This window comes from Nymphaea colorata, chromosome 9 (assembly GCF_008831285.2).
Source record: "Nymphaea colorata isolate Beijing-Zhang1983 chromosome 9, ASM883128v2, whole genome shotgun sequence".
NCBI lineage: Eukaryota > Viridiplantae > Streptophyta > Magnoliopsida > Nymphaeales > Nymphaeaceae > Nymphaea > Nymphaea colorata.
In genome coordinates, this window is record NC_045146.1 from 23,606,172 (window position 1) to 23,632,628 (window position 26,457).

Sequence of the window (26,457 nt, forward strand, 5' to 3'; positions counted from 1 at the left end):
CTTAAGAAATGAGAGAAGGGGTAAGCTTTGGCTTTCACATACTGTAGGGTTAACCTTCCACTCACCCAAAAACTTCCAAAAGACAGTGAAAATTAGAAAGTTTGGCAAAACAGGGTGAGTTCTTGAAGCGGATTTTGCACTAAGAAGGTGGTGATTAAAAGGCTATATTTTCTCTTTGTACAAAATAGGATAACCAGATGTTGCGAAAGGTTTGCATACTTTAGCTGCACTTTCTTAGTTATCTGTCACCTCCGTCGCTTCCTGCATCCAGAACATGATATTTTGGAAGGCAAGTATATCTTGGAAGTTTGTTTCAATAGGGCAGGCAACCTTCAATGTCGAACTAATGACCCAGTGACTTAGTTGGCATGAATCTATTGGCCTGCTAACTCTTTGGAACGGTCCTTTAGATTTGAATATTGCTTACTTTTTCAGTAACATTTAATTGACCGCTCGCTCCAAATAGGAGGAAGTGTAACGTTTTTTCGAAGTTACAATGAAGACTCACATAACAAAAAAGTATAATTTTTAAAAATAATTTGCTTGTATGCATGTATATTCATACAAGATCGTTTATATGATGCGATTAAGATGATAACGACATGACCACAAAAAATAAACAGTCACCATTTTTCAGCTTGTCACGATTTCAAGATATTTTAAGCTATTAGAATCCTCGAAATGTCAACAGAGTTGTTGCCGGATTGCAGAAAATTGAAGACCGGGCAGGTTGGGGAGTTTGAACCAGCTTACCAGCCCAACTCTGTACAGGCAATTCTGTAAATGTGGAACATAACTGCAGCGCTGAAAGGTCAGCCTTATCCGTTATAGATGTGCAAGGGGATTTGAACATCCTAAATATAGCTCCTCGAAGGCTCGAACTACCATTTTCAAAGCATGTGGGCGAGTAAACCTAAAACTGTGCACACTTTACATAATGCATTTAAAACCCGTTTAGAACAGATTAAGGTTTATAACCATTTAAAACGCATTAAAGTTTTCTTCTGTTAGATAGAACTGGCGTTACAGAGATAGTCACTGCAACAATTTGCATGAAATTTTGCTGCTATTACACAAACTCTGAATGAATGACCAAGGGTATTTTGGAACTTAAACAGAGAAGGGACAAAGAAGACGGATGCATACGTTTTTAATATGTATAATACGCTAACAAAATACAATAAGATACAGTAGAGAGAGTCTCTCCTTGTAATAAATTCCATCTTCCCGAGAGGACTTGTCCAGCACTTAGTCATCTCACGCCCATTCACTTTTCATATATATAATACGCCAATAAAATACAATAGATACGGTAGAGAGAGAGAAAGCGAGAGAGAATCTCTCCATTAATAAATTCCGTCTTCCCGAGAGGGCCTTGTCCAGCACATAGTCATCCCTCACGCCCCTCCTTTGGGCCTATGTACCATCTCTCCAGAAGCTGAGTTCTGTAGAAACTTGAAACGGGGAGAGCGGGCTTGGGGGGGAGGGGGAGATGAGACTCGGTAGATCTTGGAGCTGCCGCCATTGAAGATGGCGCTCTTCTCGTCGCAGAGAAGACGCTCGCCGTCGACGTCGTCATGGCGGATTACGCTCCCTTCGCCACTCGTCTGGCTCTCCTTTCTCATCCTTTTTGTCCTATTCTCTCTCCTATGTTTCTCCCTCATCGATCTCGATGTTTTCTTACGACCCCCACATCCTGTTAGTAAGGTATTTTCACCACCCATCTTTTTTCTTCTTGTTCTTCTCTTCCGCTTCCATCCCATGATTCTTGTTCTGTTGCTGGTGGGAAGGTCCGGAGAAAAATAGAGCTAGAACCCAAGATTCCAAGCATATTGGACCGTGAGGAAACAGTCTTCCGTGTTCCTGTAAGAACTATGGTCCCTATCTTTATTGTTCCGTTGGATTTGCTATGGCGGTAGTCGTTCTAAGGCTAGATTTTGGGTTTGTCGGTGGCTCTAATGCAGAATGGTGGACGCTCGAACACGTCGAATAGGCTCTGGAGATCAAAGAGAGCAAGTCTCTTCTATGGTTGTAGCAATTCCAGCAATAAGTTCGCAAGTATGATTTCATTTTATATTCGTAACTGTGTTTTGTCCTTTCATATCTTCTCGTCTCCTTCACCATACCCTTCACATTAGATGCTTTTGCTTTATGGTTCTAGATCCGGTAATTTTGATTTTCTAGATCTCCAAAGTTTTCCCATACACAGCATGAATACTAATCTCAACCAGGCAAAGGTGGTAGGTCATGCATTTATGGCACGACGAAGAAGGAGATGGAACATGGACTTAATGATGCTGAAATGTGTTATTAGAAAAAATGGAGTTGATCTTGGAGAATTTAAATCGAAAAAGTTTGTGTGTGGAACTTATGTCCTAGACATTGTGGGGACAAATCGTTGAGAATCTGCTCCATGCAATTCAAGAGGCACTTAACATTGTGCTGTTTGCTGTCCTAGTGAACAAATGATTAGCTGCACACTGCAGTTGGAAGGCGAAGGATGGTTTGGCCAATATTGGACTCCCAGAGATGAAAGGAGCGTCTGAGAAAGTAAACTAGGAGAATGGGGAACATTACGGTGTCAGAAGCTAGATGGAGGAAATGTAAAGCATGTGGGCAGTGCCATCTAAGGCCTTTGGAGTTCAAATAGGTTTGCCAACAACATTCCATGACAAAATGGCATAGAGTGTAGGTCAATAGAATAGTTTCTTCAGGAAAAGGAAAGGATGCAGGGGGTGTTGATGTGCACATATTCGTTTATATTTTTATTTTCACTTATAGGTTTGCAGTCTCCTCAAGGAACAGCAGCATCCTGAAAGTAGAACTTGGTTTGAAATTTATGTTATCTGAGACATTGAATTCTGATATTGATTTATCTTAGTCAAAGACTGAGGTCAATTCATCCTGGGAGTAGAGATGGGTACCAAGAAATTTATTTATTTATTTTTACCAAGTAACATGTGGGAATTAACATTATTGATCAATGACAAGTGCATAAATAGTTAATGGTAAGTGCACATTTAAGAGGTCCGTAGGCACTGTCGGGGAAATGGTAGCTGCATAGAGTTTATGGCTTTATGCATTTGAAAACATGTGTGCTGCCGATTCCTGTATTTTACACCTACCCGTGTTAATTACTAAATCCAGTTCTCAACGCAAGTACAAAGGCAAGCAATCTTCCAGAATACTCAAACCACCTTATTAATGCCCCTCCCAAGCAGCAATCACTGATGTTGATTGACCAATCTTGTTCACAGAAAACATCTTACCGTACATCTTTTCTCATCACTATGCACAGGAAAGAATTACAAAACATAGTGTATACAGGTAGTGATAAAACAAGGGCAACCAAAGGCTGGACAAGAAGTTCCTGGCTAACAGATTAGGACGTGGATCATCTCCATGCTGTCTGATTGGTATCAGCACGAGGGGTTAACAGCAGGGAAATAACATTCTCTTTTAGGTTGGGGTGAACTAAATTTGCATCTGGGCAGCAAATAGAGAAAAGTAAGAAACAAGGTTGAATACCTTCCGCTGGTCCTGTCTTTCCTTTTGTTTAAAGCTACCAACCTTGCTTACTACCAAAAATGACCACTTTCTAGAAGTGACTTCTATGTACTGCAAGCAACTCTCCAGAGTTCTCGCTAATTTTAAGAAGTTCTAGATTTGAATCTGAGGATCCTGGAAATAAAAGAGTTTGTGTTGTCTTTCAACTGCAAACACAAATCTGTGTTCACTTCCTAGTCGTAAGGCTACTTTTGCCACCACAACTAGAGGACCTATGTCTGGCCGTGGATCGGGCTTGATTCATGATCTCATTATGCACAAATTTCCTGTTTTTGCTTCTCATAACCTCTGATATTTGGCTATATAGTCAAAATTGTGCTTAGGAACTGACTAGCAACCTAAATGGCTAGGCACATCACATAGGTGCCTCGAACAACGAAACTTATTAATGCTAAAAATCTAATTCCTTTGTTTGTTTGAGGTGAAGGAATTTCAGAACCTTCATTTCCCCCTCTTTTTCTCTTTTTCCTTCTTCCTTCTTTCTTCTTTTCCCCACATTTTCTGTGGAATATGACTAACTAGGCTCCTGCCTAGGCTTTTTTCGGGTCTTCTCCATTGTCTTTCCTAGCATTTAAATTGCATAGATATTTAGAAACTGGACTATGGAAGAGGACCAGATGGCATTCTTCATCCCTTTCACCATCCATTCATGGAGATCTTGCATGACACTACTCCTAATGGGCGAAATTCTCCAAACCCCTGTAGGTAGTATTCAGCCCCAGCATTTCTTGACCCATCTAAATTTGAAGCTGCCTTTTTCTGAACCGTATAAGCTCCTCGTGAGAATCTCCTCTGAGGTTTCCTTTTACAGTGAACTAGCTCATTAAAATTTTCAAGTCATTTGCTGCATCAGAACTCTCAAAAGATAGGTGATTTTGCACATCACAATTAGATCTATAAAGCATGCATCAGTTAGCCAATGAAACTCACAACATCTTTAGTCCATCCATTGTGAATACGTGCACTTTCATGCAATTCATGAACACCATCACAGCCTTGGTTGATAGAGCTGCTGCATATCCTCTTTCCTGATTCCTCTTTACTTAGACAATTATGAATTTATTGCCCATCCATAAACCTGTCTATTACCAGATAGAGCCTTTTCACAGCCAGAAAATTCATTGTCTGTTGTGGTGGAGATGGATGGCGATAAGAATTCTCAGCCTGTTCCACTAAATTAGATGTTAAATTTAGAATATGTTTTCCTGGAAATAAGTTCTTGAGTATTGAGACCATTCATGTATTGGATATTAAAGTCTAAAAAGCTGATGAGCTTTGGTGTAAAGATTTCAATTTGGACAGAATTCATTGCACAGATGTCTAAATCTTTCATCAGTATTTTCTTGCATATCTCTGCAGCCCTTTGCAACATACTGAGTCTGGTTATTGCTATTTGCTACCAAGGTCTATAAATGGTTCTTCAAATACTAGGGTTAATGAATGTCATGGAGAGAGCAAGCAACACATAGAGGTGAAATTAGATGTGCTGTAAACAGTTTTTTGTGCTTAAGAGTCAAGGTGATGAATCTGAATGATCCTTACGGAAAGGGAGATCAAGGAACTTCCATGCAAAACTGATATGGTGGTTGCTGAGAGAAGTAATAGGCTTATTTGTTTGTCAGAGGAGATGAATGTTAGCAACATGATCTAGGCTAAGAGATGCCAAAATTCCTAGTTTGTTTCTTTATATTTGCTCAGACCCTAACTTTGCTGCTTGTGTAAGATGTAGTTTGTTCACTGGCTTGTTTAAGTTACTGTGATGAACTTGTTCCGATATGGCCAACCATTAGACTGAGACACCTCACCAAATATACCTCCATCTTCTGCTATTTCAAAGAATCAAGTGGCCTTAACTTCACTACCCAAACCAAGTACCCATCAAGGTACTGAAAAACCCAGAGTCACAATGTACCTACATGGTTTGGCGGATCCCAACAAGCCCTCTAGCAGTTTCGTTCGACAAAAGGCTAAGGAACCAAGAACCCCCTCATAAGTCCCTCAAAGATTCCTTACTGTAATAGATGGTATCACCTTATCAGTCTTCATCCAATTTAGAGGCTGCATAGTGCTGGAGCAAGAGGCTGTGTTACATCTGTATGAGATTGACTATGCAGGGAAATTTTCTTATGTGTACTAACACACATCCACTTACATACTTTTCAAGTTAAGACTTAGAACTTTAATTGGCAGTGGTTCTGTTCAGGCGTACCTGATAAGTACTGAACTTCATTTGAGACAGGCTGTAAAAGTGTAAGACATATAGATATAGGCATAGGGGAGACGTGTACAAAACTATACATGTTTTCTGACATATTCTTTGGTCATGGAAGCACCCATACGCAGTTGAGGTCAGTATCTCAGCGCCCTAGAATACCAAAAGAATGGTGAATATAGAAATCTTATAGCACCATTATTGGATCGGCATCTGGGTTTTATCTACCAAGTCAGGTGCTTGACTTCACCGTATGATCTTTGCAGGCTGCCCCTTGCTTTGCCTCTTTTTTTTTCCACTGTGATCATAAGGATTTTTTTCAATTAATTCAAATGAATCCTATGCAAACTGCCTTTCTTTTTCTACGTAATTGTTCCCAAAAAGTTTCTTGAATTAATTTTAACAAATGCACATATTAGTGTTTTGACAGTTTCGTTTGATTACCTCTTCTGGAAAACTGAAGATTTTATTCCATTTTGTTATCCTCATAAATGCAGATGTTTTCTTTTGTATAACAATATGTTTTATTGTTAAGCAGTGCTCTAAGAAGCTATTTAGGTAAGAGATTCTTGATGTGCTCTTGTTCTTGCTATAACCTTGGAATTAATAAAATATTGACTGAAAGGGATTGAATTTTGTTATGCCTTTTAAATTACCCTTTTTTGCCCCTCATTGTATGTTAGCTGCTAATGCGTTGGATAATTACTTAGCAACATTCAGTTATTTTTTTTGGCTTTATCATTTTTGTAGTCATTTCACTTGTGCACATTTCTTCATGTTTGGCGTTCTTATTTGTCATGTGAAATTGCATGTTGGACATGCAGGAGCTGAAGTCAATACCCAACCAAACAGATATTTAATGATTGCAACCAGTGGAGGGTTAAATCAGCAGAGAACTGGTGTATGTTTTCTTGCCAATTTTTCTATTGTGCTTGACCTTACACTGATTCCTAGTTTGAACATTTCTAATTATGTGGAGATTTTCAAATTCCAAACATGGTTGCAAACTTTGGGAGTTAAATAGTGGCTTGCATGAGTTGTCTCATATCAAATGAGTCAGAAAAACAAATTAACTTGTTTAAAGTGAGATAGGCAAGGTATTGTCTTGGCCCAAGTCATATGAATTTTTCGGGGACTTGTCTTCATTCCTTTCCTTTTTTCATAATAATGAAACACTCATGTGCTTTTTGAATGTTTTAGCTTATCAAGTATATTGTTTACCTTTTTATGAAATTAAATAGAAACAGTGATTTACGTTGGTCAGCAGGTTAGACTATAGCGAATCTGGTATTGGAGTCCCAAATATGTAAATTATGGTTTCAAATGCTTACTATCTTGAATTTTGATGATAGTTTCACTGACATTTACGCAAAAAAGTACATTGCATTATGTAATGTAACATAACCATGAGGAACAATACTTACTTTCTGGGGTGTAACCGTGCCATGTTGAGTGTACTTAAGATATGCTTCTGTATCATAAGTTACATGCAATGCTAAGTGTTTCTTGTTCTACAAAATGACAAAAAAATCCTTTTTGTTTTTGGAACCTAAAGTTACATGACTTTCTTAAGGCTGAATATTAAGTTCATCATGAAAGACATACTCACACAATTAAAGTAATTCAAAAAATTTCATGTGTTCATGATTTTCTATGTAAGAGTTTATGTTTGTCCTGTTTAAGCTTTATGGCCATTAAGTTATTTCAACTTTCAAGACTCCAAGAAGGAAGTCATACAAAATGAGAACTTATTTATTTTGATTCCCATTTAAGTACGAGAGTAATTTAAATAGTCAATTTTAATTATTTCTAATAAATTATGCATGTAAAGTGCTTGCTATTTTGTTATTTTTATGCAATTCCTGTTTCTTCACAGGTTTTTCTCCTATTTTCTTGGGATCTTGTTTTCTTTTCGTATTTGTTCTGTTTTTAATTTTTCTGTTAAAAATTTGAAGACCTTGCCATCTCTACAACGAAATGCATTAACATATATGACAAATAAATTTCACTATGAAGTATGAACTGAGGAGATGGAGTGCCAATGCTTTTGTTTTTCAACCTGTAAGGAGATTATAAAAAAATTGAGCTGTGTACTTTGTTCATATGTGTGGGGTATATGTCAAGGTGGAGACATTCTTAAAATAGTTTCTGCGCATGTTCAGCAATACATACATACATACACACACAATACATACATATATACATATGTACATATATATATACACACACACACAGACATACACAGGCATATATGCAAAAACTTATCTTTTGTCTTCATTCATGTGTTCAGACTTCAGAGTGACCTAAGGAGTAATGCCCTATCTCCTTTCGGGGCTCGATTTCGTGAGTCCATACTTCTACTACGTTCAGATGGTTCATAGCCTTACTGTAACAATTATTCCATATTATCACTGCTGTGGGGAAAAGGCATCAAAGCTTATGATAACTCACTTCACTTTGGCTTTATTCATGAGCAACTTTGAATCATCATATTGATCGTTTGTTTGAGGATCGCAACTTCAAGTGCTTAAGGACTAAGGTCACGTCGCATCAGAGCAAGAACAGCTTAAGCATCAAACCAAAACTAATGCTATTCAAGATGTTATTAATCTCTATTTCCTGGAGCTACATCCAGTCTTATGTCCTCACGTGCTAATTGCCTATGAACTGTTTAAAGTTGCTGTGGACATTGGTATATAATAAGTGAAATAAGGTGCCAACATGAACTGATTGCTATTGTTTCACTTCATAAATGGAATTTGAAATATCTATCTGCAATACAATAGTGCTGGTCCACTGTGACAATACTATCAGCATCCGTTGATGTTAAGTCATACTAAAGATATTAATCTGCAGATAACTGATGCTGTTGTTGCTGCTCGAATTCTTAATGCTACTCTTGTGGTTCCTAAGCTGGACCAAAAGTCATTCTGGAAGGATGCTAGGTTTGTCTTCACCTTTATTGTCTATGGAGTCTGGATTAGCTAATTTGCCACTGTTTCAATTTGAGGAATAAAGGAATAAACTAATACCTGTTATTCCTTTCAATTTTTCAGCAATTTCAGCGACATATTTGATGTTGATTGGTTTATATCTTACCTTGCAAAAGATGTTACAATCATCAAACAGCTCCCCAAGAAAATCAGAAGGTCCAAGGGGAATCCATATACAATGCGTGTTCCGAGAAAATGCACACCGCGATGTTATCAGAGCCGTGTGTTGCCTGTGCTTCTGAAAAAACATGTAAACTTTCTTCTTAATTATTTACTTTAGATTGCTGATGCTGTGTCCACTTGTAATTCAATCATTCCTCCACTAATATGATAACACTGATATGAAGGGTTTTTGGTCTTTATCTGTGCACATTCTCCCTTGCAGTCATTTTACAATGCTTGTTTTTCAATCATTTTTAGAAGGTTTTTGTTTGCAGGAAGATCCCTTTTTCTTTTATATCATTGTGAATTCTGATGACTTTAGAGCCTCGTGTCAAACTTGCTTAATTGTTCATTTTGTACATTTTGGTTTATTATGGTTACTAGTGGCTGCAGTTAGTTATTGCTAATGCAAACACCTTCCCCCACCCAAAAAAAAGCAAAGGGTTCTTTTTGGACATTGCATGCTGACTTTTGCTTTTTTGCTTAATACAGGTAGTTGAGCTCACCAAGTTTGATTTCAGGCTTGCAAATAAATTAGATACGGATCTGCAAAAGTTGAGATGTAGAGCCAATTACCATGGATTGCGGTTCCCAAAGTCCATAACCTGGATGGGGCAGAGACTAGTCCACAGAATGAAGGAGAAAAGTGGCCATTTTGTTGCTCTTCATCTCAGGTAAATATCTAGTCATGTGAAGTTTTCAACTTTTGTTGGTTGTCAAGGACAGGGAGGTCTTCCAATGCGATGTCTGTAACTAATTTTCTGGTAGAAGATATGGTTGATGATAGTGTTCCTAAAAAACACTTGATTAATGTCCTAAATTGTAACCCATGAAAATGACAGGTTTGAGCCAGACATGCTTGCATTTTCAGGATGCGACTATGGTGGCGGTGAAAAAGAAAAAAGAGAACTTGGTGCAATACGCAAAAGGTGGAAAACTTTACATGTAAGCTCACAAACTTGATGTGATAAATAGTGTGAGGAGCTTCTCTTGTTTTAAGTTGTTTGAGATGTACATTTGCAGAAGAACAACCCTGAGAAGGAAAGACGGCATGGAAAGTGTCCTTTGACTCCCGAAGAAGTGGGTCTGATGCTGAGGGCATTGGGTTTTGGCAGGGATGTATTTCTCTATGTGGCATCCGGGGAAGTATATGGTGGAGAAGAGACATTAGCCCCACTTAAAAAGCTCTTTCCAAATTTTTACTCAAAGGAATCTTTAGCCACGAAAGAGGAATTGGCACCTTTCTCTTCATTTTCATCTCGAATGGCTGCACTTGATTACATTGTCTGCGATGAAAGTGATGTGTTTGTGACAAATAACAATGGCAACATGGCGAAGATGCTGGCTGGACGAAGGTATGGTTGTGATGGTGAAGATAATTGCAGTGTTGTAATTGCTTTATCTTTTGGTTCATCACCTCTTATTTCTTTTGTTGGTTCTGATGTTTTAGGAGGTATTTTGGACACAAACGCACGATAAGACCAAATGGGAAAAAGCTGTATTCTCTGTTCCTCAACCGTGCAAACATGAGTTGGGAAGCATTTGCATCTAAGGTCCGGACAAGCCAGAAAGGATTCATGGGAGAACCAAAAGAGATGAGACCCGGAAGGGGTGAATTTCATGAGAATCCTTCAACTTGTATCTGTGAACTTACAGAAGCCGAGGCTAGGGACAAAAAGAGTCTTGCAAATAAGCCTAGTCGAAAGATTGGACAGGGGGAGAGCAGCAAAGAAGCTGAACCTGTTGAAGATGATTCAAGTGATCTTGAACCTGACCTTTCTGAATCGGACTATGTGGAGGATGGATTGCTTTCTCAACGGCAGTTGAACGAAACTGATGCCGATTATAGTCCATTTTTCCAGTCAGAAGAGACTGAGTTGGAGGATATGCTGTCGGATTAGCAAATGATACTCTCCCCCTCCAGGGCTTTTTTGTAGTTATTGATTCTTTCATCATTTATTTTTCGTATTTTGGGGTTCTTTATTACAGCTTTATTACTGTTTCAGGGGGTATTTTTCCTGTAAGTAGGCTTCTGGAACAGTTGTATAGTTTATTTCTTTTTAAGAAAGTCCCCGAGGAAATGAAAATATAGTTTCAGCTGCTACCAAGTCCATGTATTGGTAGGAAGCTTGCACACGAGCCTGCACGCCCAATAATTCTACATAAAATTATAGTGCAAAAAATCTATCTGGTCTTGATACCAGATACTTGCAACGATTCCAATTCCACGTCGACCTTCCTGTCTTCTCCTCAGCCTTCGATTAGCATAAACCTCATGGTGAATGAGAAAGACGGATTCCTCTTCAACGTCCGTCTACGATCAATCCGGGGAGTCTTTTTGCAGGCTTAAGTTTACTTATTTTTGTAGCAAATGGGCTAAAACCAGGTGCAATTCATGGAGCGTGTTGGGTAATTTAGGAGTGACTGAGACTGAGAGGCTAAGTGGGTGTTTGAGAAGAACATTCGTGTTGTCCGAACACATGTTTATGGAATGCATGTTTCAAAGACATCGTGTTCTTGTGTTTAGAAATCATCGTATCATTCTTGATGCCGTTCTTCAATAATCAAACACTAAATATAATCACAATATGTTTCCTGGAATAAAGTATACTGTTCTTCGTACATGTGTTAGTATGTTGTTTAAAAACGCAATGTTATTGCTATCAAATGCTCCCTGTGTTAGTGACAAATTTAATTTTAATAACTAATTTGAAATATTAACAAGGGAAATGTCGGAATAATGTAATCTTGTGGATAGTTTTTTTGTTTTTCTTCATGCTGCAACTTAGCCGCGTGACGCAAGCCAAGGACTAGGAATAGTTAAAATTTAGCACTTTGTTCTCGAGACTGTCAAGACAATAATAATATCATAACTGCTTATAACCTATGTCACAAGTACACTTCACCTTATGCTGTTTATTGCCCATTTAGATTATTTGAAAAAAAAAATGACACTGATAGGGGCAATGTCATGCCTTTTTGATCGTGTCCTTTGCATGTGAATTAAAGCCAACTAGCGGTCAAGGCCCGTCTTTAAGTTAATTTTCGGGTATTAAAATGATAAAAATATGCTTTTCATTGTCTGGGAATTAAACTATTCTCCTTATAACATTGCATGTAACAATAGGATTTTACAATTTACAAAATTTCAGAAATCGTAGACATAGATTTTTGATTTTTATGAAAACTTAGATATTAGTTTTTTGAATTTTATGAAAACTTAGTTCTAAAAAAGTATTAAATTAAAAAAGTCTAAAAGCTTTCAAAATTTTAAAAATAGATGCAAACTTAATATAGTCATTCTTTGCGGAGGAAAGATGCAGATGGTTAGACGTGGTGTTGAAAATAGGGGGGGGATAAGATTTTGAGATTTTAGTTATTTTAATTATATCCAATTTGACTTTAGGCTCTGTAAATCCGAACCATTTTTTTCTCTGCATGAGATTTCCAGCAAAGTTCAGAAAAAATCATCTCGTGCCTCCTCAGGGAGCGTATGTGTCTCAAAACCAAACATGATTGCTTGGCCGAGCGATCGGCCATACCCAGGGCTCATGATGGTTCCTTGGTGGTGGCATGGTTTACTCGGTGCACGCAATCCTTTCACCTCACTCTCTCTCCCTCTCTTATGCTATCTTCTTGGGAACCAAGGAGGGGCGGCTCTTGGGCATTTTAACCTGACGTCCATGGCCGTTGCATCTTGGGGGTTAGCGTCTATCGTTCCTGAAGATCTCCTGCTGTGTTAACTACCACCAATTTGCAAGAGGCATCATTCTTGCTGCTGGGCTATTCACTAAATGGCTCACTTCGCCCAGCACTTCATCTTCAGGCCTCTGACTGTTAATCGCCATCCCTGCTTCTGGTCTTCATCTTCTTCTTCCGAATTTGTTTGCTTCCGTAGGTTGAAATACTGGAGGGGTTTGGGAATACCACAGAAGGACGGTAGGATACGGTTGGTGGCCCGGGCGGAAGCTACTCCTAATGAGTCGTCACCAAAAGATACCAATCCTCCCAATGGGAACATGGTACTTTCTCTCTCTCTCTCTCTCTCTCTCTCTCTCTCTCTCTCTCTCTCTCTGTGTGTGTCGCATTCATGGTTAAAAGATGGGCTTTGTAGTGGACGCAGCCTCAAGTTCGCTTGATTCTTATGTGATTGTTTGCTGAACGATTAGTGGTTAGATGGGTGTGAGTCATAAACTACGTTTGCTGAACGATTCTTGGACTATCTATCAGCCAGGTATGGTTTTTGGGAGGTGCCATGGTAAAAGATGTCTAGATTAATTTTCTCTTTGTACTTTCTTTTCTTTTTCTCTTTTTATGTCATTGCGAGGAGAAAATTCCAAACATCTCTGAGAAGTTATGGATGTGGAGGTAGGAACAGTTTGTTGAATGAATTGGTATTCATTTCTATATGTCAGGTATCGATTGGACCTGAAGGAAGCTTGAAGACGATTCTCGGAAGAATGGACGTTAGGCGCTGCATTGTGTGTGTATGAGACCAAGATAAAAAAAAAAACTTGACATTCTTTGAGCGAAATGCAAGTCGGGTTACAGGCGTTTAGTCAAAAGCACTACATAGGGCCTCTGCAGCAGGTGAACAGAGAGGTCTGTAAAAGGCTTGTAGGTGCATAGGTAGACAAGTTAACTTAGTTGGGTCCTGAAAAAGGATGAAAAGTTCAGATTAGCTTAAAAATTTAAAATAACCAAAGACGCATAATAAGTTGTTGATTATGTGAATCCTGATGTTAAGCAACGAGGCTCAACATTCCCGCAAAAATAAGCAAGACAAGTTCCGCTTGTTAGAGCAGCACGGATTTTGCGCAGTCGTTTGGTCGTGCGCACCTGAGTGGAACTTGAGGCTGACTTACTCAAAGAGGTTTTTTTTTGCTATGATTTCTATCTTATTACAAAATGGGAGTTTGACAAATTGGCAACTATCCTCTTACAATTTGGGAGTTTATATTGGAAGAGAGGACATCTCACTGGCTCATTGGCATGAGAGGTGGTTGTTGTTGGGACACGTAGGTAAGAGTCTATATGGAAACCTAACAAGCTTGAAACGTAACCTTGTCCCTCTATATTGAAGGTTGTGAGTTTTTCTTTCATACTTTAATTGTTTGTATAATCTTTCTGATTGTTCACATCCACAATATAAATTGCTGAAAAATTATTCTGTTTGATTTCTTCTTGCACTTGTACTTTTACAGTTTACACTCGTTCCTTTTCATTGTGTTTAGCTTGTCATCATAAGACAGATTCTCTGCACCTGCACACTGGATATTCCCACATAATATGCTCCACTTGTTTGATATTTAGAGACCTAAAGTTTTCCTTTCCGTTTCTTCAATCAGCCAAAGAGCCGAAGGGATATCCTGTTGGAATATGTTAAAAACGTGCAGCCAGAATTTATGGAGTTATTTGCAAAAAGAGCATCTCGTCAGGTAACATTCTTTACCTTCTAGATCTGGGTTTATTTACTCATTTTCTCTTGTAAGGATGCAAGTTTTGAGCCACTTGGGCTTTGGCTGCTAGAAAAACCGTCAGAATTTAAATCTCATGGCCACCATCCTCTGCACAAGCCAAACCAAACATAGGACTTGGGAGCAGGGGTTCTAGGCCATGGAGTTTTACACCGTTCATTTGTGACTAATTCATTTCCCAGGTGTGGTTTCCTCATGTTAGAAACAAAGAATGGACAAATTATTCAAGTTCAACCTTATCAATCAGCCATACAGGCTCATCAAAATTCTTATATAAATAGTTACATGCTTAATGCAGTGTTGTATTATTTCTGCTGGTATTAAGAAAATTTAGTTGTCTGCTGAAGGTTGTTGAGGCAATGCGCCAGACAGTGACAAATATGATTGGAAGTCTCCCTCCTCAGTTTTTTGCTGTCACTGTGACCACTGTAAATATGCTAAACTCTTTTTGGTTTATGCGTTTTCTTTGTTATTTCTATGATGCTAAGCGTATGATTTCAAATCAGGTTGCAGAAAATCTTGCACAGCTCATGTACAGTGTTATGATGACGGGATACATGTTCAGGAATGCACAGTACCGTTTGGAACTCCAGCAGAGTCTAGAGCAAGTTGCCCTTCCAGAAGTTCAGTCAAAGAAGGTGGGCATGCTTTCAAAATGTACTTGACTTCTTGTGGGGGACTTTGTACACCAACTGTTTGTAATTTGTACAACATGGTTGCTTCTGTTACATGAGGATTTAAACTCTAATCAAGTTGACATGTGCACGTTAAATGTATTTTTGTTATGGATGACTTTGAATTTTGGGTGATGACGTTCTGTGTTGGGGACAGAGCCTTTCCATCATTCCATGTATGCATTTGCAAGATTTACTTTGGAAAGATGAGCAGATTATCAAGATTTTTTGGTTGATGATAATTGCAGGCTTGACAATGCTTATTTTATTTCCTTTTGGGCTGTTAGAATATGTTGTTATGGGAACCGGGTCCATATCTGGACCCGGTTCTATGGGGCGCGGGTACCGAGGCGGGCTCGGTACCCTAGGCGGCTTCTCCTCTCTCCCTCTTTATATTGTCACTTGTGTTTAGTGTTGAAGCAGTGAAATATAATTTTCTCTCTCCTAGGGTTGCGGTGAGCCCCTAGGTCAGAGCCTCCCCGTGGTTTTTCACCTCTTTCTGAGGTTTTCCACGTAGATTGTGTGTTTGTTCTCCACTCTCTCTCTCTGTGGTTCGTGTTTCTACATGGTATCAGAGCCAGGTTAGTTGGAGAAGCGTTTTTTCCGAGGATCGTCAAGTTTTTTCGTTGCCCGACGCCGTTGAAGTTCCGGCGCCGCTGCTGCCCGTTTGACGTCGCCCTGCTCTGCCGCCGCTGTCCTTTGTTCCGCCGCCGCCGTCCTCTGTTCCGGCGCCGCTGCTGCACTTGTGACGTCGCCCTGTTCCGCCGCCGCCGTCCTCTGTTCCGCCGTCCTCTGTTGCGCCTCCGCGGTCCTCCGTTCGGCCCGTTCTTTGTTTCTGCCACCGTGGGTGGCCTCTGTGTTGCGCCGTCGCCTGCTTTCCGTTGCCGCTGCCTCATTCCCGCCGCCGTCGCCGCTGCCTCCTTCCCGTCGCCGTTGCCTCATTCCCGCTGCTGTGCCTCTTGTTGCTGTGTGCTTGTTTGTGATGGCAGAAGCGATGGGGACTCAAAAAGATGCTGTTCTTGACACGGGCAGCGCCTCCAAGACTGAGAACGTGCCGCTCCAGGTCACCTCCATCCGTCTGACCAAGGACAATTACCTATCTTGGTCTGCCGCTCTCGAGATTGGGATTACTAGCCGTGGGCGTCTCTCTTACATCACTGGCGACAAACCTGCGCCCATCAAATCTGATCCTCAATGGGCAACGTGGGCGTTGGAGGACAGCCAAGTGAAGGTGTGGATTATCAGCTCCGTATCATCCGATATCCAGCCCCTCATTCTGCGGAAGCCGACCTCTTTTGATATGTGGACTGTGCTTGCAAAGATGTATGGTCGCAAGAAGAGACATCTGCGTACCTATCAGATTAAACGCAGTATTTACTCTCTGACACAGGGTGATTTGTCTGTTGCTGCCTTCTATGCTGCCCTGAAGACCAAATGGGAGGAGCTAGATTATCATGTGACTGATGAGTGGACGTGCGGTTCAGATCATTCCCTCTACTGGGAAAAGGAATGGATGGACCGTACGTTTCTGTTTCTGGGAGGCCTGCGGGATGAATTCGAGTCTATTCGTAGCCAGATTCTTAATGGTGATGAGATTCCGGGGATAGAGGAAGTATATGCTCGTGTTGAGTCTGAAGAACAACGTCGCCAGGTGATGCATCTTGACACCGGTCATGGCCCTTCTGCCTTTGTCAGCCGTGCCTCAGGGACTGGGCAGCGTCCTGCCCGACATTGCACTCATTGCCACAAGTTGGGGCATTCGGTGGATTTCTGTTGGGATCTTCATCCCGAGAAGAGACTGGTCAGAGGTCGTCCTCCCTCTGGCAAGCGTAGCCCTACTGTGTCTGATTCCAGTCAGAGCAATTCTTCTAGTGGTGCAAAGTCCAAGTTGTCTCCTGCTCAACTCAAGGAGCTACAGGCGTACATCAGCCGTCTATCTACTACCCCTGAGGAGTCCTCCACGTCTGAAGGGGCTCAGCTAGCCCAAGCCCTCATTGCCTCGATTGATCAAGGTAACCCTTCTCTTGGTGATTGGATTGTTGATAGTGGAGCCACTCACCACATGACAGGGGACTCTAAACTCTTTCAAGAATATCAACTTTCCTCTGGCAAGCAACGCGTGTCTATGGCAGATGGGTCTTCTATCTCTGTGGCTGGGAAAGGGAGCTTGTCCCTGCTGAACAAATACCATCTCCACAATGCCCTGCATGTTCCAAATATTCCTGTGAACTTACTCTCTGTCAGCAGTATTACTAAAGAATTAAACTGTAATCTAATTTTCTCTGCTGATCATTGTTCCCTGCAGGACTTGGTGACGGGGAAGAAGATTGGGATTGGTTCGGTTACTGATGGGCTCTACAGGCTGCCGGTACAAGTTGCTTCAGCGTTGATTTCTGCCACGAGTGGTCACTTGTCTGGTGTGAATGATAGATCTACTGTTCTGCGATGGCACGAGCGTCTTGGACATCTCCCCTTCCAGTTAATAAAGAAGTTGTTTCCTCATTTGTTTGCTTCTGTCTCCATTGACTCCTTCGCTTGTGAAGTGTGTCAATTGGCTAAACATGTCAGGGCTTCATACCCTATTTCTTTGAATAAATCCACCCATCCGTTTGCCTTAGTTCATTCCGATGTTTGGGGTCCTTCTGGAGTACCCACGTGTGGTGGTTGTCACTATTTTTTGACGCTTATTGATGATTACTCTAGATGTACGTTCGTGTACTTGTTGCGAGAACGTAGTGAGGTTCCAGCAGTTGTGAAAAACTTTGTTGCCTTTGTTGAGACTCAATTCCATACTACTGTTCAAGCTTTCCGTACGGATAATGCAAGAGAATATGTCTCCCAATCCCTTGATGAATTCTTGAAAGGAAAGGGTATTGTTCATGAAACCTCTTGTAGTTATACCCCTCCTCAGAATGGTATAGCTGAACGTAAAAATCGTCATCTATTGAATGTTACCCGGGCCATTATGTTCCAACGTCATGTCCCGAAGCGGTATTGGGGTGATGCACTTCTCACTAGTGCACATCTCATTAACCGTATGCCTACTAGAGTGCTGGATGGTCAGTCTCCTTATTCTACCCTGTGGCCTACTCAGAATCCGTGGCCTCTTACTCCTCGTGTCTTTGGGTGCAGTTGTTTTATGCATAATCATAGCCCTACTCTCAAAAAACTTGATCCCCGATCTATTAAAGGAGTTTTCTTGGGGTACTCTTCCACTCAGAAGGGGTATAAATGTGTGGATCCCACTACTTCCAAAGTATATGTTTCGAGGGATGTCACATTTCATGAACATGAGTCGTATTTTCCGGTGAATACTCTTCAGGGGGAGTGTCTTGGGAACAAAGGGGAAGAGTATTCCTCTAATCAGCTGATTCAATTTATGGAGTTTTTGGATTACAAGGTTAGTCCCAGTGTGATTGACACGGTCACGGTCAGTAATGAGAAGGGCAGTCATATGGAAGGGGTCACGGTGGATGCTCAGCCCACTGTTGCCCGGGATCACTTGTTTGGCAAGGTTTATGTCAGAAAGGAGAAAGCTACTGTGGAAGATGTTGGTGATGAGGATAGAACCAATCCTAATCTTGTGATCTCCCCGGATGACCCAAGTCCATCGAATGAAGAGCTCCCTATTGCTTTGCGCAAAGGCACCAGGTCATGTACTTCTCACCCTATTCAGAGATTTGTTTCTTATGCTAAGCTCAGTACAAATTACAAATGTTTTATCACAACCTTATCCAAAGTTGTTATTCCCAGGTCGGTGGATGATGCTAAGGATGATCCCAAGTGGTTACATGCTATGACGGAGGAGATGGGTGCGTTAGCTAAGAACAAAACATGGGAAGTTGTTGATATCCCTAAAGGGACACACTTAGTTGGCTCTAAGTGGGTTTACAACGTGAAGTACAAACCTGATGGCACTGTAGATCGATATAAAGCTCGTCTGGTTGCAAAGGGGTTCAGCCAGAAGTATGGGATCGACTATCTTGAGACCTTTGCCCCTGTTGCAAAGTTGAAGACTGTGAGGGTTATTCTTGCTCTTGCTGTGCACAAGAAGTGGCGCATGGACCAGCTTGATGTTAAAAATGCGTTCTTGAACGGCCATCTGGAGGAAGAAGTCTATATGAGCATGCCTCCCGGGTATGTTCAAGAGGGAAAATGTTGTCACCTCAAGAAAGCTTTGTATGGCTTGAAGCAGTCGCCTAGAGCCTGGTTTGAGAGACTAAGGATCGTTATGAAGTCTACTGGGTACAAGCAAGGAAATGGAGATCATACCCTATTCATAAAGCAGAGAGATGGTCTGGTGAGTCTTCTCCTTGTCTACGTTGATGATATGATTGTCACGGGCAGTGATGAAGAAGAAAACAGAAAGATGAAAGAGAGATTAGCTAAAGAATTCGACCTCAAGGATCTGGGTAAGCTGAGATACTTTTTGGGGATAGAAATTGCTCGATCAGAGACAGGGCTGGTTATGAATCAAAGGAAGTACACTCTTGACTTATTAAAGGAGACAGGTAAACTTGGTTGTAGGCCCTATCTTACTCCTATGGAGTCGGGAACTAAGATAAGTATCAAGACGGGCACCACTCTGGATGAGGAAGGAAAAGGGCGATATCAGAGGCTAGTCGGTAAGCTTATCTATCTTACTCTAACTCGCCCTGATATCACGTATGCGGTAAATGTGCTAAGTCAATTTATGCATGCTCCAACGGATTGTCATTGGAAGAGTGCAGAACGAGTGTTGGGGTATCTAAAGAATGACCCAGGAAAAGGGCTGCTGTATACTCGACAAGACAAACTTACTATTGAGGGCTACTCAGATGCAGATTGGGCAGGTTGCACTGACACAAGGAGGTCTACTACAGGGTATTGTATCTTTCTTGGAGGTAACCTAGTTGTTTGGAGAAGTAAGAGGCAAGAAGTATGTTCGAGGTCGAGTGCTGAGGCTGAGTACAGGGCTGTTGCAATGGGGGTTACAGAGATGCTGTGGCTGAAGATTCTTTTGACTGATATTGGTGTGGAACTGGGAGATAAAATGAAGATGTACTGTGACAACAAGTCTGCGATTAATCTTGCCAATAATCCAGTTCTACATGACAGGACCAAACATGTGGAGATTGACCGTCATTTTATCCGGGAACGCATTGACTCAAAGGAGCTGATTCTGCCATATATGAAGTCTGAAGATCAAGTTGCAGACGTCCTAACTAAAGGGCTTTGTACTTCTTCATTTGAAAAGAATGTTAGCAAGCTTGGCATGTTTGACATGTATGCCAAGCTTGAGGGGGAGTGTTAGAATATGTTGTTATGGGAACCGGGTCCATATCTGGACCCGGTTCTATGGGGCGCGGGTACCGAGGCAGGCTCGGTACCCTAGGCGGCTTCTCCTCTCTCCCTCTTTATATTGTCACTTGTGTTTAGTGTTGAAGCAGTGAAATATAATTTTCTCTCTCCTAGGGTTGCGGTGAGCCCCTAGGTCAGAGCCTCCCCGTGGTTTTTCACCTCTTTCTGAGGTTTTCCACGTAGATTGTGTGTTTGTTCTCCACTCTCTCTCTCTGTGGTTCGTGTTTCTACATGGGCAAATGTATTGTTTGAGGCTTTCCTGCTTATTAGTTATCACATTAGAATTCCTATGTAGCACGCTAGCAACCTTTGCTCTAGAGGTGAAGTATCCTTTTACTCTCTGTTTCTACTTTTAAGAACCTCCTGATAGTTTAGCTACTATATATTTAGGTTCTTGGCCCTCTGTCTCCTTGTGGACATGGTGTTTGGTGCTTGGCTTTTAGCAGGAGTTTGTTTATCTCCAATATGCGATTCATCTCATCTAAAAAATTGAGTTCATATTCGATATGAGATATTGCGAATCTTGCAAAATCTCTTTAAATGTTTCTCTGAATTTTTTGGTTGTATCATCTAATCCCTCTCAAGAACATATTCTTATGCATTGTGAAACTACCATCTGGAGCCCAAAAACGTGGCTTATGGTTCTTGTCAGTCAGTCACCTTCAACCATGAGTAAGAATTTCTGCCAAATTGATCTGACTAGACTAGCAGGTGGTGTCCTTGAGGCAGCAGTTCCAAAACTTCTGCTGACTTCCTTGTCCCTGCGTGAAAGTGTCTCTTTCTTTGCCGCCACTTAACTATGAACATGTTAACAACCAAAAGAGCTTATTAATCATTGTCTGTTGGCTTTGTGGTAACTGCCTGGTTTTTATCTCTGTCAAAATAGTTTGTTGGCTTTGCTTCCAACCACGTTGCTATGTTGAAAGAATTATAAAAGAAAAAACGAATATTTTGTATATCATTCTGTGATAATGGAATTCCGTTTATTTTTCTTCCAAATATACAGGATGCACCAGATTATGCACCTGGTACACAGAAAAATGTGACTGGTGAAGTCATCAGGTGGAACAATGTTTCTGGGCCAGAGAGAATGGATGCTGTAAAGTACATTGAACTGCTAGAAGCTGAAATCGAGGAGCTATCACGCCAAGTAGAACGCAAATCCACAAATGGGGAGAATGAACTTTTGGCATATCTCAAATCTCTTCAACCTCAAAACTTGCAGGTATCTTTCAAAAATTTATGAGTATAAACTATCTGATTCTTTCTTCCTAGATTAACTGAAAAGTATACATGAAAATTATTCTTTGTAAGTTGGTGCTAGTAACCGGATATGGGATATGAATCGGGTCCCATTAGGGCTGATCCAACAATGCTTATAAATAGGTCGAAGGGCCCGAATTAAGGATCATCACTAGTATTAATCACCTGGCCCTCTGGTGAAGGAGAACCCTAATCGGGGATTAGGGTCAGCATGGGTGAATTTAGAGGCCTTATCGGGTGCCTTGCTCTTGTAACCAGCTGTGTTAGCCAGAGGTTAACAGTTGGTTAGTCTCTTACACCCCATTATATAACCCCCCAATGTTAATTATATAACAATGGACAAAAATAAAATGTTATTTGTACAAAAATCCACAAGAATGTGCTTGTTAATATCATGTCCTTCCTTTCCAACTATGTAAAGCACCCACAGAAGTGTTACTAAGTATTTTGCACGAGAACTCTATCAAAGATCACTGGACAGGTACTGGCTAGAGATAGTATGTGTATAGAGTGTGTGTGCAGTTCTGTTTAATGATTAATCTTTTGTACCATCTTATTATATTCCTACTTTTTGTCATTGAGATTGGTGTATTTATTCATTCTGCTAGTGACTGATTTCGTTTGCTGGGTAAGCTGAAGATACTAGATATCAGAAGCTAAAATTTCAGATTTGCATTTGGTTTTATTAACAAACCAAGTCAGAGGAACTGAAATTTGGCTTGCGTCAGTCCATTACTGTCTGCCTTGTGACGTGATGGAGGACTATGGAAATCTTCCTGGAGCCACACCAAGTTTATAAACAGCACAGGCAAACCTTTAACAGCCAACAGTTGTAGCTTATATAAGTGATACCGTAGCTGGAAAACTCTCTGCATTCTATCTATCTATTTAAATTACTACACTTGTATGTTCAGTGCAAATATGAAGAGCTGAAAAAGTGACTGTGTTCAATCCTAGTCTCAATACATAATGCTACTTCCTTTGATCAAAGGTCTTTGGTTTCATAAATCAATTTATAATCCTTTAGTTCCTTTGTTCAAGGGTCTTTGGTTTTATACATCAATTTGCTGAATGGGTCTTTTGCATTTCACTAGTTTCAAAGAATTGGGGGCCCTGGAGTATTTTAGCCAATGTTGTAAAAAGCGTATCATAAGCCGTATCGGTCTGGCTTTAAGATACGCTGTATCGTAAAATATCGTAACGTATCGTAACCGTATCGTTTTTTTTTAAATAATTATAAAAATATAAAAAATTCTCAAAAAATAATAAAAAATCAATAAAAATTACCGTTTTCGTACCTCTATCGTGTTGTATCGTAACCGTATCGTAACGTATCGTGCCGTATCATAACTGTATCGTTGCCGTATTGTAACCGTATCGTACGATACGGTGCCCGCATCGTAAATGTACGATACAGAGGGTGTATTGTATTGTATTTTACGTACGATACGGCTCCGTATCGTACGATACGTACAACACTAATTTTAGCATAGACTAAGAAATTATAGTTTAAAAGTCTGAAGTTGGGGTTTTGAAAAATGTTGGTCTGACGACCACCAATTGTTCAAGTTCTGCATCAAATAGATCAGTTCCGTTCCATGAACCCTTTCATGTAGGAGGTGACTTGATGAGCTTAGCTGGAATGGCTCGATGCCTACAAGAACCTGATATAGGCTTGGGGACAAAGGGCACAGTTATCGTGGCTCATTGAGTGGGTTGGACCACTTTTTGCATAAATTGTCACGAGTAGTGTACACTCATATAAGATGGTTTAGATCCGTGGTGTGATGTGGGCTTCTACTAGAAGTATTTGCTTCCATTGCACTGTAATATAAAGGATGGTTCTTGGTGTCATTCACGTTTGGCAGCAGCCTCATTTTGCCACTCACCGCATCTTTATGGAGATTATAAAGACAGCAAAATCTTGTGTTGCTTATGCCCCTTAACTTGCATGATATTTTTTGTGGTTAACAAAGGTGAACTATTCAGTACTGATTCTAATGATTCTTTCCATTTCTCATATCAAAATTCTTTTTAACTTGTTCTTTCGTTACACTTCTACTTTTGGATTATTAGACTATCTTTTCTTTTCTTATAAAGTTGCTATATTGGTGCACTCTCTACTCTTATTGCATGCTTGGGTGATCCTAGAGCCAGATTAGAAACCTGGTTTTAGCATCAAAACTAGTTTCAAGGCAAGCATGGTTTGATGCCAAAGTCAAATTTCTAATCCGTTTCTAGTTTTAGTTGTGAACTGGCTATCATCTTGTGCCATTATGCTGATTTGTTATGATACTTATGCTTTCTGTGGCATACATCTGGAGTACTTGATGTATGTTACTGAATTCTTATACATGCCATATGGCTGCCTCTTATATGACTAGCTTGTGCAGGAACTAGCCAGTGGTGCTGGTGAGGATGTTGTATTTGCAATGAATACATTCATAAAGCGTCTTCTTGGGGCTTCAGATCCTGAACAAATGAAGGTATGGAATCAGTGTGCCACATTCCTTGCACTTCAGCTGAAAGACACTCCGTCTTTCTATTCTTCAATTGAAAACGATTGCCTCTCATTAATTTCATAATTGTCATTGTGTGTGAAACATAACTAAGCATATTTGTGCTAGTAGGCGTTTATTGTAGATCTGCTATGCCTGTGTTTGTCTGTTTCTTAGAAGGTAATTAGGCTTTTCAAATGTGGAGAGAGAGATGATTTCCCATAATTTGGATCCTTATTGTTTCACAATACTTTCATGTCTACAGTTAACATAATCGTGATATGATGCTTATGGGAGTTGGTGGTGAAATTGTTGACCAAAAAGCTTGGATTATTAGCAGGCCTCCTGTACATAGGAAGCATATAGCCATGGCTGCAGGCTTCTTGTCTGTAAAACTCAATTATTGTCATAGAGGCTAGATACTTTTGCTGTTGGATACAAGTCTTGATCTTGGCATGGCTGTGATTTTTGAGTTTCCATAATAGCCAAATAGCCAGATTAGGTTTATTAATGAGTTTCTGTTGCAGAGGTAGGTGCATGCGGATGTCCAGGCAGGAACTAATTTCGCATTTCCTGTCATTCTGCAGGCAGCAGCGACACAGACTTCAGCTCCGGAGCTTGCAAATTTGCTCTACTGGCTGATGGTTGTGGGTTACAGCATCCGGAATATTGAGGTGCGGTTTGATATGGAGCGGGTTCTTGGCACTACCCCAAAACTTGCTGAGCTACCGCCTGGTGAGAGCCTCTAGTACTGCTGTTGGACTGTCGGGCCAGAAATGGACGCGGGCAGATGGCGATCAACAGAGCATGATTCATGCCTTGACTTTCTTGCAAAGACATTCATATAACAGCTTTAATTTGCTCGGCCGTTTCTAGAGCTTCTTGTCTAGCGAAAATCATCAGTATTTTTATCAAGTTGAAGAATGGTAGTTGAAAGCCATAGGTTGAACGCAACAAACTTTATAATCACTTCGGTTCAATCATTACGCCCATGAGTGGGATCAATTTGAATGATAACACAACCATGGAATGCGATTTCTTGTAACCATGGAATGCAATTTCTTGAAGATTAACTGAACTCTGTATTCGTGCGTTTGTGTGCGAGTGTGAGAGAGAGTGGGAGACCTATCAATGGGATGGGAGAGTTGTAAGCCATCTCTCTTCCTCTTATCTCCAAGGTTTAAGGTTGCTTTGAAATTACTGTCATACGGTATATATTTTAACTTGAGTGTTTGCACGCCACCATTGTCCAGAAAAGTAGAATCCACAAGAATTAAACTGAAAACACATCATCTTTGCTGCCCTAAAACAGCTTCCTGGGATCATATGTTGCACAATTGATAAGTCATAGATTTTTAGGAACTTTTATTATATTAAAGGCCAAACTTTATTTTTAATCAGCAAGAATAAAAAATATATATCTCTTTGTCCTTTTGACCTGGTTTCTGTGAGACCAAGACATAGGAATAAGACAAATATCATTGGAAAACTTGGAAAAGAAAATTGTCTTGCATATCTCATTTGCGATAAAGAGGTTTTCAAAAGACTCATTTTTTCGTTCAAAGCCATCGACTAACTTTCAACTTCAGGAAGTGCCTTGTCTGAATTATGACATTATCCTTTTCTTGAAGATTATACATATAAAGACATTAATATTCACTAATTGGCTCCATCGTGACGAGAACGTTGCATGAGAGAATTCTTGGCGACGTTAGTGACTGTCGGTAAAGACCAGCAACCATTTTTCCAAGCAAAACTGACCACTTATTGAGCCAGGCTAGAGATACACGCCGAAGCTTATTGTCCACCAAGAATCGTGAATAATTGATACGGTGTGAACTGATGAAACATTTCTGTTCGACTAAGCGACTTCCGATGAGTCTAGGCTCCATCTTTTCAAAAATTTGTTTGATTGGGTCCAAGCAATTTGTCTCTTATCTTGAAGAGGTCAACAGACCCAAGTGCAAGACACCATTCACAAATCAATCAGAAATAAATTTTGCTTGAACTGGCTTTTCAAGCCAATCTACAATGTTAGCAAAACATGGTAATTAGCAAACTATATATTTCTCATGAGGAAGCCACGCTCACTCTCCTCTTTAACTGCTAGACAATACACAGTGTCATGCTTAATTAGAATAGACGAAATGCAAAATAATTTAAAAAGTTATTAGCAAAAACTAAGCCTTTCCCAAACACAGGTCCTGTTTTTCAGTTGATGATGAAAAGGTGGACTTTTAGAAAATCTTTTTTCCGACATTCCCTTTTTTT

At 40.4% G+C, this 26,457-nt stretch overlaps 2 protein-coding genes across 2 annotated transcripts; both read left to right on the forward strand.

Annotated features, from left to right (window-relative positions):
- Window positions 1–1,373: 1,373 nt before the first annotated feature.
- LOC116261460 (O-fucosyltransferase 16) lies at window positions 1,374–11,038 on the forward strand. Its single transcript, XM_031640231.2, has 10 exons — window positions 1,374–1,707; window positions 1,791–1,865; window positions 1,965–2,058; window positions 6,604–6,680; window positions 8,636–8,724; window positions 8,836–9,022; window positions 9,427–9,608; window positions 9,777–9,879; window positions 9,958–10,289; window positions 10,385–11,038. The coding sequence occupies exons 1-10, from the start codon at window positions 1,531–1,533 to the stop codon at window positions 10,833–10,835; spliced, it is 1,767 nt and encodes a 588-aa protein (XP_031496091.1). The 5' UTR covers window positions 1,374–1,530; the 3' UTR covers window positions 10,836–11,038.
- Window positions 11,039–12,485: 1,447 nt separating this feature from the next.
- Window positions 12,486–25,281, forward strand: LOC116261544 (uncharacterized). Its single transcript, XM_031640361.2, has 7 exons — window positions 12,486–12,956; window positions 14,283–14,372; window positions 14,759–14,839; window positions 14,918–15,049; window positions 21,432–21,650; window positions 24,082–24,174; window positions 24,774–25,281. Exons 1-7 carry the CDS (start codon window positions 12,729–12,731, stop codon window positions 24,933–24,935), a joined length of 1,005 nt encoding a protein of 334 aa, XP_031496221.1. The 5' UTR covers window positions 12,486–12,728; the 3' UTR covers window positions 24,936–25,281.
- Window positions 25,282–26,457: the final 1,176 nt, after the last annotated feature.